At 43.9% G+C, this 12,452-nt stretch overlaps 1 protein-coding gene across 1 annotated transcript in view; it reads right to left on the bottom strand.

The window, feature by feature from the left end:
* LOC6564659 (basement membrane-specific heparan sulfate proteoglycan core protein) overlaps positions 1-12,452 on the bottom strand; it is a 63,794-nt gene that overhangs the window by 16,383 nt on the left and 34,959 nt on the right. Inside the window, 13 exon segments of the mRNA XM_043216315.1 lie at positions 566-828; positions 906-1,512; positions 2,184-2,364; positions 2,428-2,573; positions 4,786-5,393; positions 5,395-5,879; positions 5,991-8,215; positions 8,398-8,787; positions 9,556-9,649; positions 9,719-9,852; positions 10,172-10,186; positions 10,574-10,648; positions 11,283-11,507. Coding sequence (XP_043072250.1) covers positions 566-828; positions 906-1,512; positions 2,184-2,364; positions 2,428-2,573; positions 4,786-5,393; positions 5,395-5,879; positions 5,991-8,215; positions 8,398-8,787; positions 9,556-9,649; positions 9,719-9,852; positions 10,172-10,186; positions 10,574-10,648; positions 11,283-11,507 — 5,448 coding nt within the window.

Consider the following 12,452-nt stretch of genomic DNA (forward strand, 5'->3'; position numbering starts at 1 on the left):
ATTCATCAATTTACGTTACCAATATATGTTTTTTTGTTTTTGTTTTTAGCATTGTGTGGAAAGCAACAGGAAGAAATAGAGCAAAGAGAAATGTTATGCACCTAAAATTCTTTCCATTTTCCGTATTCGTTCATCATCTCGTGTTCACTATGGATTCTACAGCTTTGTATAACTCAAATGGATCGTTTCAAAAGCTTGGATATCTATTAAAATAGTATGCTTAAGAATGATGCCAAACAGCACAAACTATACGTTTATATGTGCAGAAAAGTGGAGCTTAAAAGCTCTTACAAAGAAAAAGCTCAAGATCGAATAAAACCGTTTATACGCTAACCGTGAAGACTTAGTTTGAAAGCTCAGCTAGTTTTCTATATATTTATTTAATTCTAAAAGCTCTTGAATATGCTTTGAATATGCTGAAATCTATAGAAAAACGAGATGATGGTGAACACCGATGTTGAATATATCTGGATGTTATATACATATATCAAATAGTAAATTGTACCATATACATATAAATATATATATATATATATATATATTAAGCAAAGATCAGTAAACTTACGTTCAACGTCGATAAGAACGCTGGAATGATCTGATCCGTATGGATTTTCGGCCGTACACGAGTAATAGCCGCGATTTTCTGGACGAGCATTGATGATGCGCATAACATTGCCGGTAATATGGACATTGGATGGCATCGATTCACCGTCCTTCATCCATTGGATGCTGGGATAGGGTGAGCCGCTGGATTCGCATGTAATGCTATAGTCAGTGCCCTGATCGATGGAGGCCTTCTCGGTGAGTCGCATTATATGTGGCTTAATGCTGAAAAATGGATTGCAAAACGTTTGGGATTGTTAAGAAACGATTGTTGGCTTTGCCAGCGATAATGGTTCGCCTACCCGGTGACAGGTGGCGGCAACTGGTGCTGCTCAATGTAGACGCGTGCCTCCTCCGTGTAATTGCGACGTGTGCGCAGATCAATGCCGATGCACGTGTAAACACCAGAGTCACTGGCGCTGGCATCGCGAATCTCGAGCATATCGCCAGCGATGATTACGTTGCGCTGCTGCTGCGAACTCAATGGACGGCCATTGTGCAGCCACTCGTAGCGCAGCTGGGCACCGCTGGTGGAGTGACAATTGAAGGTTACCGTATCCCCAGCCTTGCCATTATAATCCTCCGGCTGAATAAAGACGCGCTCTCGCACTGGTGCCGGCTGCGGTGCATTACCCCTCACATAGACGTCCACGTATTTCTCGTCCGCTCCGTACTGGTTCTGCACCTGGCAGCGGTAGCGTCCCTCATCCGATTTGCGTGGCAATTCGAATATCAAGCGATTGCCATCCGTTCTAGTCCGTCCATCTCCCTGTGCATCGACATGCGTCCATGTGATTGTTGGCGTTGGATTGCCCTCCACCTCGCAGGTAATCTCGCTCGGCTGATACTCATCAAAGGTCACCGTGCTGGGCAGATTGACGATCTGAGCTGGCGAGCGTTGCGATTGATCTAGAGAGAGAGAGAGAGAGAGAGAGAGCGAGAGAGGGAGAGACACGAAGGCGTTAGAAAACCGTATAAATAGTTAAACACTGACACTGTAAATAATCATTTACAAAAAAAAAAAAACAAAACAATTTTCACATAGTTATCTGAAAATGTTTTTTTTCCTTTTTGTATTTTTTATTTTTAATAAATACACGGTAAGCGATGGCAAAAACAAAATCATCGGCCATATTTGTATGCAAATGAATCTTGGACTGTATTAACACTTTTAAATATGTATAATTCTAATTAAAAAAATTTCGCATGGGTTACTCTTAAAGTTCTGTCAGAAAACCTCCAACATTAACTTACAATATCATGAAACTTTCTGTTTTTGTTAGTGAAAACTCCTTAAAGAATCGATAAATGGAAATTCTACTTCTATTCGATTATTATTATTATTCAATTAACTTCCTGGTCGCAAGTAATACAAATTTGAAAATCCAAATAAATATTGCAGTGCAAAATTAAAATTGAAACAACTATAAAGTGTTGTAGAGGAAAATAGGTATTCAATAGCTACCATAGCGAGCCAACATTTCTTCAGAATATCCTTGAGGCGAATGCCGCATTTGAATTTGTTTAGAAAGATTAGTTTAAGTTTTTTGCTTTTGCATAGCTGGAATACGTGCACTTACTTGATATGGTGATGGAGACCTCATCCTTGAAGACGCGCAGAGTCTGGTTGTTCATTGCTTGACAGATATAGACGCCAGAGTCGTAGATTTGCAGATTATACAAATTAAGGACACCGCCCTCGATTTCCGCAGTATTGGGTAGTCGGCTGCCCATCTTGGACCAGCTGACATAGACCGGATCCTACAGAGCAAAATAAATATATGCTGATCAACTGTATCCAATCTTAAATGTGCAAAGACCTACATTGTTCCACATCATGCGACCGCTGCAGCGCAGGGACATAGATCCGCCCACTGGCAATATGGTGATTTGTGGCTTCGATATCGACACGACGATCTGGGTGCGTATATTATCGGGTTGATCGATGGATGGATCCGGCATGCCATTGTCTGATTGATGTAGAATTTTATATATATATATGGATTAGACTCCAGACCAATACGCACTTAACGGTTAGCAAATTCAACTCAATTACAATTGTATTAGTGACACGGTTGCGGCTTATTAACGTGATTGGTGGGGGGGGGGGATTGGGATTGTGGATTGGGCTAGAGTTGGGTTTTGGGATATGGGGTTCTTCCAAGTACGAATAGTTTTAGCCACCAACTACTACATACAGGTAATAGCAGAGAGTTGCCAGCTATGGCTGTGAGTGCTTTTGTCACAGCATTAGGCCAGCTCAAAGGACTACAATAGATTCGACACACAAATGTAGATACTATACTATATAGTATGAGATATTATTGAGTTGTCCAGCAAGTGAGAGCGGGTTCTCAACTCAACAAGTGCATGGTACGTAAAAAAGGGCAGGGAAGAGGCAAGGGTGGGTCCGCTAAAATCGGGTTTTTGGGGTTAGTAGTACAAGTATTTAAGTTTAAAATCGACTACGTGACAGCGACAGCAAGTTCTAGAGAGTATCCAAAGTTCTTTTTTTTTTTTTCCTACTGTACGAGTATATATAATTTTATACACAGAGTTATCCATCTATGAATACATAGCATAGCGATGAGACACATAGAGTATTTCTTTTCTTTGTACACAAACAAATTACTTTTTGAAGAGGTGCTCTATATATATATATAAACTATACTATTATATATATGTATATATATGTAAATATATATAGTAGACAAGACAACGAAAACAAAGTAAACAACAACATAGAGTTTAAATCGAGACTTCAGATTGTGTTTAGTTTAGCACCGAAATATCGCCGAGCGACTGAGCTTTTGGTTCGCTCTGTGAAAGTGTGAAACACAATTGGAGAGAGGGATAGCCTACAACAAACAGTGTATACACAGAGAGAAACACAGAAAGAGGGAACACACAGGAAGGAAAAGAGGGAAATGTTGGCAGCTCCGCACTTGCCAACAATTATTGTTATAATTATTATAATTTTTTTTTGTTTTGAATGAGGTGAAATTGGAAAAAAAGTTTAAAGTTACAGTACAGTTTTTTTGTTGTAAAAATGTGGATGTTTTTTTTTTAATTTATCTTTAAATCGAAAATGAAAAACTTAAAAAAAAAAAATTTAAAAAGAGAGACAGAGATATAGACAGAGAGAGAAATATTAGGAAACGAATGTCGGAGAGATGAATATGTAAACACATTGAACATACTAAATACATACACATATATCTACATAAATATATATATATATGTACATATATATATATATATATATATAAATATATATATGCGAGCTAATTGATTGATTTGACTAGTTGGTGGATGGGTTTCTAGGTTTGCAGTGTACGAGTAGTTCACAACAGCAATAATGAATAAGAGGGATATATATATATATATATATATATATGGTATATATAGTATATATATATGAATATATATATATATATATACATATAGAGAGCGATAAAATAGAGACAGAGAACGGTAGTTGTTTGTTGTGTTTGTTTGTTGGTTTGCTGGTTTGCTTTGTTTGATTGTTTGATTGATTGATGATTGGCGAACCTCGCAGGTGGCAGCCGTAGCGCAGTTTGGTAATATTTCCTATAATTCTGTTGCCCTTATAAATCAGCAGTGTGTCATTGTACGATATTGTCTCGTTGGGCTCAATATCGAACCGAAAGCCGTTGCAACAGAATCCCATGCTTATATCGCATATCTTGGGCGGCTCTTCAATAATGCGAGATGTGTCTAGAATGTGGATGGATTGGATGTTTTGTTGTGATGATTTCGTATTTATTTGTCGGATACATGATTTTTGTATGTTATTTTTTTTTTTGTGGGTGGTGTTGTGGTGAAAAAAAATAAAGTTGAGAGATTTGTTGAAAATTGTATAAAATATGATTGAAAGATAGATCGAACGAGAGGGAGAAAGTAGCTAGCTTAAATCAAGGTGGAGATCAATAGATGAACACCTATATGAATAGGGAAAATGGATAGAAAAAGAGAGAACTGAGGGAAGCGTTCATGAATCATTGGTGGATTTGGGTTTTGGCAAGGGCTTTGTATATGGCTAAAGTTTGGTGCCCATTTAGATCCCAAACTAAGGACTTAAGTCGATCCGGACTGATTGGTTGATGTTATTGCTATCATATTACACGCCATATGTGGGACGAGGCAGTAGTCGTTACTCACCGATGTCCTGGCAACGATCGCCAGTGAAACGTGGCTTGCACTGGCACTCCACATAGCCGCTGTTGCCTAGACCACAGCTCTGGGTGTTCTCCTCCTGGCAGGGACAGGTACGGCACTGACCGCTCTCATCCCGATAATGCAATGGGGCGCAATTCTCGCACGAATTGCCCGTGTAGGCAGACGGGCACTGGCACTGCTCAATGTCGACGGTATGCACGGCTCCGGGCTCAGCGCGCTCCACGGCCAGCTCCCATGTCACATCGAGTATGGAGGTGCGAGTTGTGGGTATTTTGGGTGTGGCACGAATCAGCAGATGCTCAACGTTGGTCAGCAGGCTGAGGATGTCGTGGCGGGTTGCGCTAACAGCACTGCCACGTTCTAAACGCTGCCAATTATCATCCTCGCTGAGGCGGACACTATACTCATCCGAATTGGACAACTCGGCCGGACGGGACCACATCAGACGCATGCCATTGCCAATGAGAATGACATCGTGACCGGGCATATATTGGCCAAAGGATTTGGTGGTCAGAGTGTAGTTCAAAAGGCCGCCATAGGCATTCAGCTGATTGCCCTGAACATTACCGCGCAGACTCCAATATTTGGTTGTATGAGTTAAAGTTGTACGTATACATATTATTGGGTAAGTCCACCATCAGATTCCTATCATCCATCTCCATCTGCTCGCCGAAATCGTCGGTGATCAGCGCCTTGTTGCTAATGAAATCAATGGCAATCAGCTGGCGGTAAAGCGATGCGGGTCGGCACTGGTTCGCCTGGCCGGAGCAGAAGCACTCACTGCAACCAGACATATGGTCACGGGACAGACCGAAAGTACCATCCCGACACTGATCACAGCGATTGCCAACCACATTCACCTTGCACATGCATCTGTTGTTCACACAATTCTCGGTTCCATCGGCGTTGCACCAGTAGCAGTCATGCCGATCGTCCGACTCCGTGTCCGGTATGTCCGGCAGCCGTGAATTATCACTGCTCGGCTGGCAATCGTAGGGTGTGCCACTTGTTGCATCTCCCACATAACCGGGTGCACAGCGTTCGCAGTTCTCTCCCTCGGTGTTGTCGCCGCAGTTCTGTTAAGGGTTGGTCACCATAAATAATTAGACAAAGCATTCAAAAATCTCGCAAGTGTTTTTGTCCCTAAATTTCATTTTTTGGCTTATGAATGCAGATGTGCTACTTACCAGACACTCGCCCGTCTCTGCTTCACATTGGCTGGAATGGCCATTGCAAGTGCACTGCTCGCACGCACCCAGATAGAGGCCCTCCTCGGGATTGCGCTTGAAGCCGGGGGCGCACCGTTCGCAGGAGAGTCCAATGTAGCCCACTGGGCAGCGGCACTCCTCCACTTCATAGGCACGCGGAGTGCCCTGATTGTTGGCACTGGCAATGTCCAAGGCGACATGCTTGAGCGAGCCTTCCATGGTACCGGTCGTATACGTCGCCTTAATATAGATGGCATCGATCTTGCTGAGTGCCATCAACAGATGCGGCCGATTTATGACTTGGCCATCGCTGCGCTGCCAGGCGCTCTCAACAATGGGCACGGCATACGAGCTGGATGTGCTGGGACTAACAGATGACTTGCGATAATGGATGAGTGTGAGATCTTCGCCGCTCTTGATGACAACATCGGGTGCATTGTTGCGCGACATCTGACCACCGGGCAGTGGACTGTAGCTAAGCGTGTAGTTGAGTCTGCCGCCATAGGCGGTCAGCTTGTTGCCCAGAAACTGGGCGGGCAGGCTCCAGTACAGAGTGTCCGCACTGTAGTCCGAATCGGATGAGAAGCTAATCGCATTGGACAACGTATTGAATGGCACCGCCTGTGGCGTGGGCCGTGTGTAATCACGGACCAGCGTGAAGCCGTGCGGGGCACTGGAACGGCCGAAGCTGCTGCTGATCTGGTCGCGATACCACGAAGTGCTCGTACAGTCCGCCATCCAACCACTGCAGAAGCACTCAATGCAGCCAGTGTACGTGAACGAGTTCAGATGGAAGCTCTTTGGTGCACAAGTGTCGCAGCGATCGCCCATGACGAGATCCTTGCATTGGCACGTACCGTTGCTGTAATGATTGTAGGTGCCTTCAACGTTGCACATCGATTCCGGTGTCTTGTGGCAAGAGCCGCCAGGCACCAATGGATTGCCCTGATAGCCGGCGGCGCAGCTTTCGCAACGTCGTCCCACATAGCCCTCATAGCAATTGCAGATGACGTCGCCGTCGGGACTGAGTTGGCAGCCATTGGCAAAGTTGTTGCTGCCGCTGTGCGGGCACGGACAGTCACGGCATTGGATGCCTCGACGCGGATCACCATAGGTGCCGACTGGGCAGGGCTCTGCAACGAACGGCACACAGCGACCCAGCCAGGCTCCGCCGGGCTGGCGCACATAGCCGGGGGCGCAGGTCTCACAGGAGTCGCCAACATAGCCGGGCGGGCAGTTGCACTTCTCGACGAGGGAGGCGCTGCCCAGGCCTTGATCGGATGTGCCTGCCGAATCCATTGCAATGTGAACAACCTCCACTTCGCGAGCCATCGAAATGTAGCCGAGACGGATCAGAATATTGTCCACATTGGCCAGTATCATCATGAGCTCCTCGCGTGTCGCCTTACGCCCGTCGGGCTTCAGCCAGTTGCCCGGCATAAAGCTGATGTCCACATTGTTGGCCAGATTGGGCTGGGTGCGTACGGCATAGGTGAGAATGAAACCGTTGCCGGTGATTATGACATCTGGTCCAGAGACTGGACTTCCACTGCCCATATAGTTGATCTCGTACTTGAGGTGGCCACCGTAGGACTTCAGTTGATTGCCCATGTAATCGCTGGGCAGGGCCAAATAGGGTGCCTCCCGACTATTGTATTGCACGTCGGAGGCACGGAATTGTAAGCCATGGTTCAAGTTGACCAAATTTTGTGAGGGCACCTCATTGATCACGATCTGTTGATAGGGACTTAGATCGACGCTGACCACACGATGCGATATAATTGGCGGCTGTATGGCATAAGTGAAGAGATTGGCACTCTCGCACGCGCTAGCGACTCCAAAGCAGAAGCACTTGATGCAATCGTCACGGGAACGAGCCAGCATATTGAAGAAGCCGGCGGGACAGAATTGATTGCGTTCGGGAATCACTGTCACAATCGTATCGGGGATTACGAAGTGGGTGCCGATCGTATTAATTATCTCGCAAGAGTAGGCGCCGCTATCTTGATACTGCATGTTCGGGCAATAGAGATCGCCACGTCCGCCCGCGCTTTTCGATATACACTTGTCGGGCACATGGCCCCAATTCAGGCGCCACACAATCGTCGGCACCGGCACACCAGTTGCTGTGCATGTCAAATTCAAGGACTGACCCTCCATCAGCGTTTCCAGCGGTGGTGGTGGACGTATGGGATTGGGTGATACTGTAAATTGAATATCAAAATGTTGTAGTGTGTTTTACTCTACCTTTCTTCTTAACATTAATATTAGCATTTGCTACTTATTGTCAAGCACCTCACTCTTTTTTAAACAATTTTCCATTTGAGACAAATTAATTTCAAATTGTGTCGAATAGTTAATATATGGATTAATAAATAATACTTACTGCAACCGAACTCATCACTGCCATCGCGACAATCGTTCAACTTGTCGCACTGGAAACTCTTGGGTATGCAATGCCCGCTGGAGCATTGGAACTCATTGTAACGGCAGGGTGCACCATTTGGCTCCGGATCGCAAGACTGCTCATCGGAATTGTCACCGCAATCGTCTTCGCCGTCGCAGCGCCAGGTGCGCTCCACGCATTTGGAGTTCCTGCACAGGAACTGATTTGGCTGGCATCGGCGTCCCTGGCTGCAGCTGTGCTCATCCGAGTTGTCCGAGCAGTCTGGATAACCATCGCAGATTTTCGACTTGTCGATGCATTCACCATTCATGCAGGTGGCCTGGTACGCGCTGCACGCTGACGGTGGCCGATCGTATTCAGCATTATTAACTGTGTGGAATGGTCAAAAATACGTCAGCAGTTGCCATTGTTAAGTAGAGCTCTCAATGGAGTACATTATTAGGCCTGCGAAAGTCCGCTTACCAATTCAAAAGCCATGGCGGCATTTTGGATTTAGAAAGATATTGAGATATTAGATTGAAAGTAATCATTGGCAAGACTAAATGAGCTGAATGCGGTCAAATATCAATAGACAACTCTATATACTCTATATAATTGCATGCTTTCAATATAAGAAATTTCGAAAACCTTGAAATATATACATTGTTGTAAAACTTAGAAGGCAACCCCGGTGGGCCCACAACTAGAGCGCCCACCCGTACGGCAAACTAGTAAAATTGAGATAAATTGTGAAGCTAATAGGTATTCTAGGCACATACAGAGAATATCCCTGTATTTGGTATCTACAAGTGGTTAGAGACTAGAGGTACACACTAGAAGGTACCGAGTGGGTACCTCCGGTGAGATGTGGGATGGGCGGATACTTATTATGTATAAAAAGAGATCTGTGGATTAGACCTAAGCCAGCTCTAAAGTGGAAGATTAGTAAATGCTGCACGTTTACCAAGGCCAAAGAACTCGAGATCAATATGCGGCACGGTGCCATACTTGATTCGATTCGATTTGGGCTCCTCGTATTTGTGCTCTCCCCAAGCTGCGTCCATGATGATGAGTAGCAGGAGGGAGACCGATTATTGATTAATTACCCAATCATAATCATAGAAGGAACTATAACCGCTATACAATCTATCCACTTACAGCGTTCCACATTCAGGTTGACGGTGACTTGTTGACCCTCAACGTAGGCTGGATAGCCAACGGCTTCGCATATATAAGTGCCAGAGTCCTCCACCTAGAAGAAGTGTAGTTCAAAGTTGGAGTATTCTTATGATATTATGACAAGAGTAATGCTTGAACTTACGCGAATGTTAGGTATTTCCAGGCGTCCACCCTTATCGGAAAAGCCAACGGGCAAGGGACGACCGCCGGGACGTGACCACTTGACCTTGGCACGGGCTGGACCCTCGTCACGACAACGGAAGATGACCTCGCGACCTGTGCATGCCACAAGACACATTATTCAAGCATATGGATGGAATAGATATACATTTTGGGAGTATTGCGAGCAAATTACTGGATCTAGTTGGGACTATCATACAATCGTTGTGTGCTAATATTTTCATGTGTTTTGTTTTTTTTTTGGGATTGGGATTTTTGAAAGGTTTGTAGCAGGTGGGTGCTGAGCAGCCAGTATAATTTCGACAAGAATGTACAACTCCGGAACCGGTTGCCAATTGCTGTGGTGCAGTGGTGCAGCGGTAGGGCGAGACGAGTGTCAACTACTTTAATATAGTGAGTAGTTAGGTCAACTTACCCTCCCTAATATATCCTGCAGGTATTTAATTTATGGGGTTATGTCATTTTTGGTTGGGTTAAGCATTAAAAGTAATGGTAGAACATTATGTTGAGTCGAGTAAACATATTAAACAAATACAAAGAACAAAAGGAAAGAAAACAACAACAAAAATCGAAACGATCTTCGAATTTGATCAAAGCTGCAGTAGGGCCTTGCAAGAGAGATATTTTTCGATCAAAGTCAAAGTGGTTTTCGAGCAATCGATAACATATATTAAGCTGTTGACATTGTTTATCGATAACAGTTATCAGTCGTTGTATCTATTGCAAGGCGTACTCTCAGCTTTAGTACTCGTGGACATCTCGCTTCTTGGAACAAACCAAACACAAAAGGGACTCGGAATACTAACTGAATACTCACTTTCTTTAATGATCTGGCTACTGGGATAGGTCTTCAGGTTCAGCTGGCTGCGTCCAGACTGCGGCGGATCGGATGCTGTGAAAAAGAGAACAATATATTCGAGCATTAGATAATGTGTACATTTGTACATTGTCGCACATTTACTATTATAGATCATTATATACAATATATATGAGCAATAACCCTGACGCCTGATCTAGCCTTTTAGTAGCTACTTAGGTTACTTGATTGGTAAAGTTACGATGGTTGTTGTTGCTGGTGGGGTTTGTGCTGACACCGTTTTGCTGGAGGGAGTGTGGGGTTTTCGGTTCGATAACCACTTACTATCGATCTCGTTAGTGATGGGCGCGCAATCGAGCTCATCGCTGGCATCGTACGGACAATCGATAACGCCATTACAGCGCGATCCGAGCGATATGCAAGGACCATTCTCACACCGGAACGTCGTCGATGGACAGATTATGCGCAGTGGCACCAACGGCATTGTGGTTGTTGTCGCACTTGTTGCACTTGTTGTGGTTGTTGTTGTTGTTGGGGCTATCGATGCGGGTCTACTGCTGCTGCTAGCTGTATGTTGATGACCTTATGTCAATCACCGATCGATGATCAATGATGGTATGGATGTGGATGTGGATGTAGATGTGGTGAGTAGATGTGTGCAGCTAATGCTGACTATAACTGAACAACTCTGCCAACTCTGGCTACTTACCACAATCTTGCTCATCAGAGCTGTCCTGACAATCGGTTCTGCGGTCGCAACGCATCGCTGAGCTCACGCACTGTCCGTTCCGGCAGCGGAATTGGTTTGCCTGGCATTGCATCGGGTTGCAGTTCTCCTCATCGGATCCATCCGAACAGTGTGCGTAATTATCGCAAACGGCGTCCAGGGGCACACAGTCGCCATCGCGACAGCGGAACTGATCACGGGCGCAGCCTGCGAGGGATTTAAGAAGCAGCAATTAGTGAACCGAGTTGTATTTAGATATATAGAGTATGCTACTGCTGTACGGAGTTGAAGGCTAGGTAAAAACAAATATTATATAAATCGATTATTATAATAATTATTATTATATTTTTTTGTTTTTTTTTTTTTGATTGGAGTAATCATAAGAACCAAATTAATCTGAAGGGTGCATAGACATGTGTAACTTTAAGGAATCTGGGTATCTGACTTAAACTTGTACTAGGTTTCATCTTTTTTTTCTTCCAGATAGCATGCAACTGGCTTAAATAAAAACTTAGGATGCAATGCTAAACATAAATATAAAACTACATTCTATAAATTTATATATATATATATATATATATATGTTTACATATAAGTATATATATTTATATATGTATACAGAAATAGAACTAACTACTTTGAGCAGCGCTTTCACAACAAAACTTGTGAAAATGCTACAAATTTTACTGAGGCGGTGGTTGCTAAACAAGTAAAATTTAAAGTGAGAATAATTTGCTGAAAAACTTATTAACCAATACAGTTCTGTTCATCGGAAAAGTCTTTGCAGTCGTAGAAGCCGTCGCAGTGCTGTGTTGCATTTATGCAAAACTGTCGATCGTAACAGAAAAACTCGCTATCCTTGCATTGAGTACCTGTATTCAGATTTAATTTCATTTATGTTTTGTTTTTTTTTTTTTGTTTGTGCAATTTAGCAAGGGGTTTGATAAAAGCGTAAAAAAAAAAGAAATACGTGAGAGATATTGAAAATAGAGAACAATAATATGCATAGGCGCATTGCATGTATTTATAAAAAAGGTTCACAAAAAGGGGACAATGTGAGCAAGTGAGAGAGTGAGAGACACTGCGAGAGAGAAAACAAGTGTAAAGCAACCGAAAACACTAATCAAAGTGCATACATACATATACATACAT

This window comes from Drosophila grimshawi, unplaced genomic scaffold (genome assembly GCF_018153295.1).
Source record: "Drosophila grimshawi isolate 15287-2541.00 unplaced genomic scaffold, ASM1815329v1 contig_848, whole genome shotgun sequence".
In the NCBI taxonomy this organism is placed as follows: Eukaryota; Metazoa; Arthropoda; class Insecta; order Diptera; family Drosophilidae; genus Drosophila; species Drosophila grimshawi.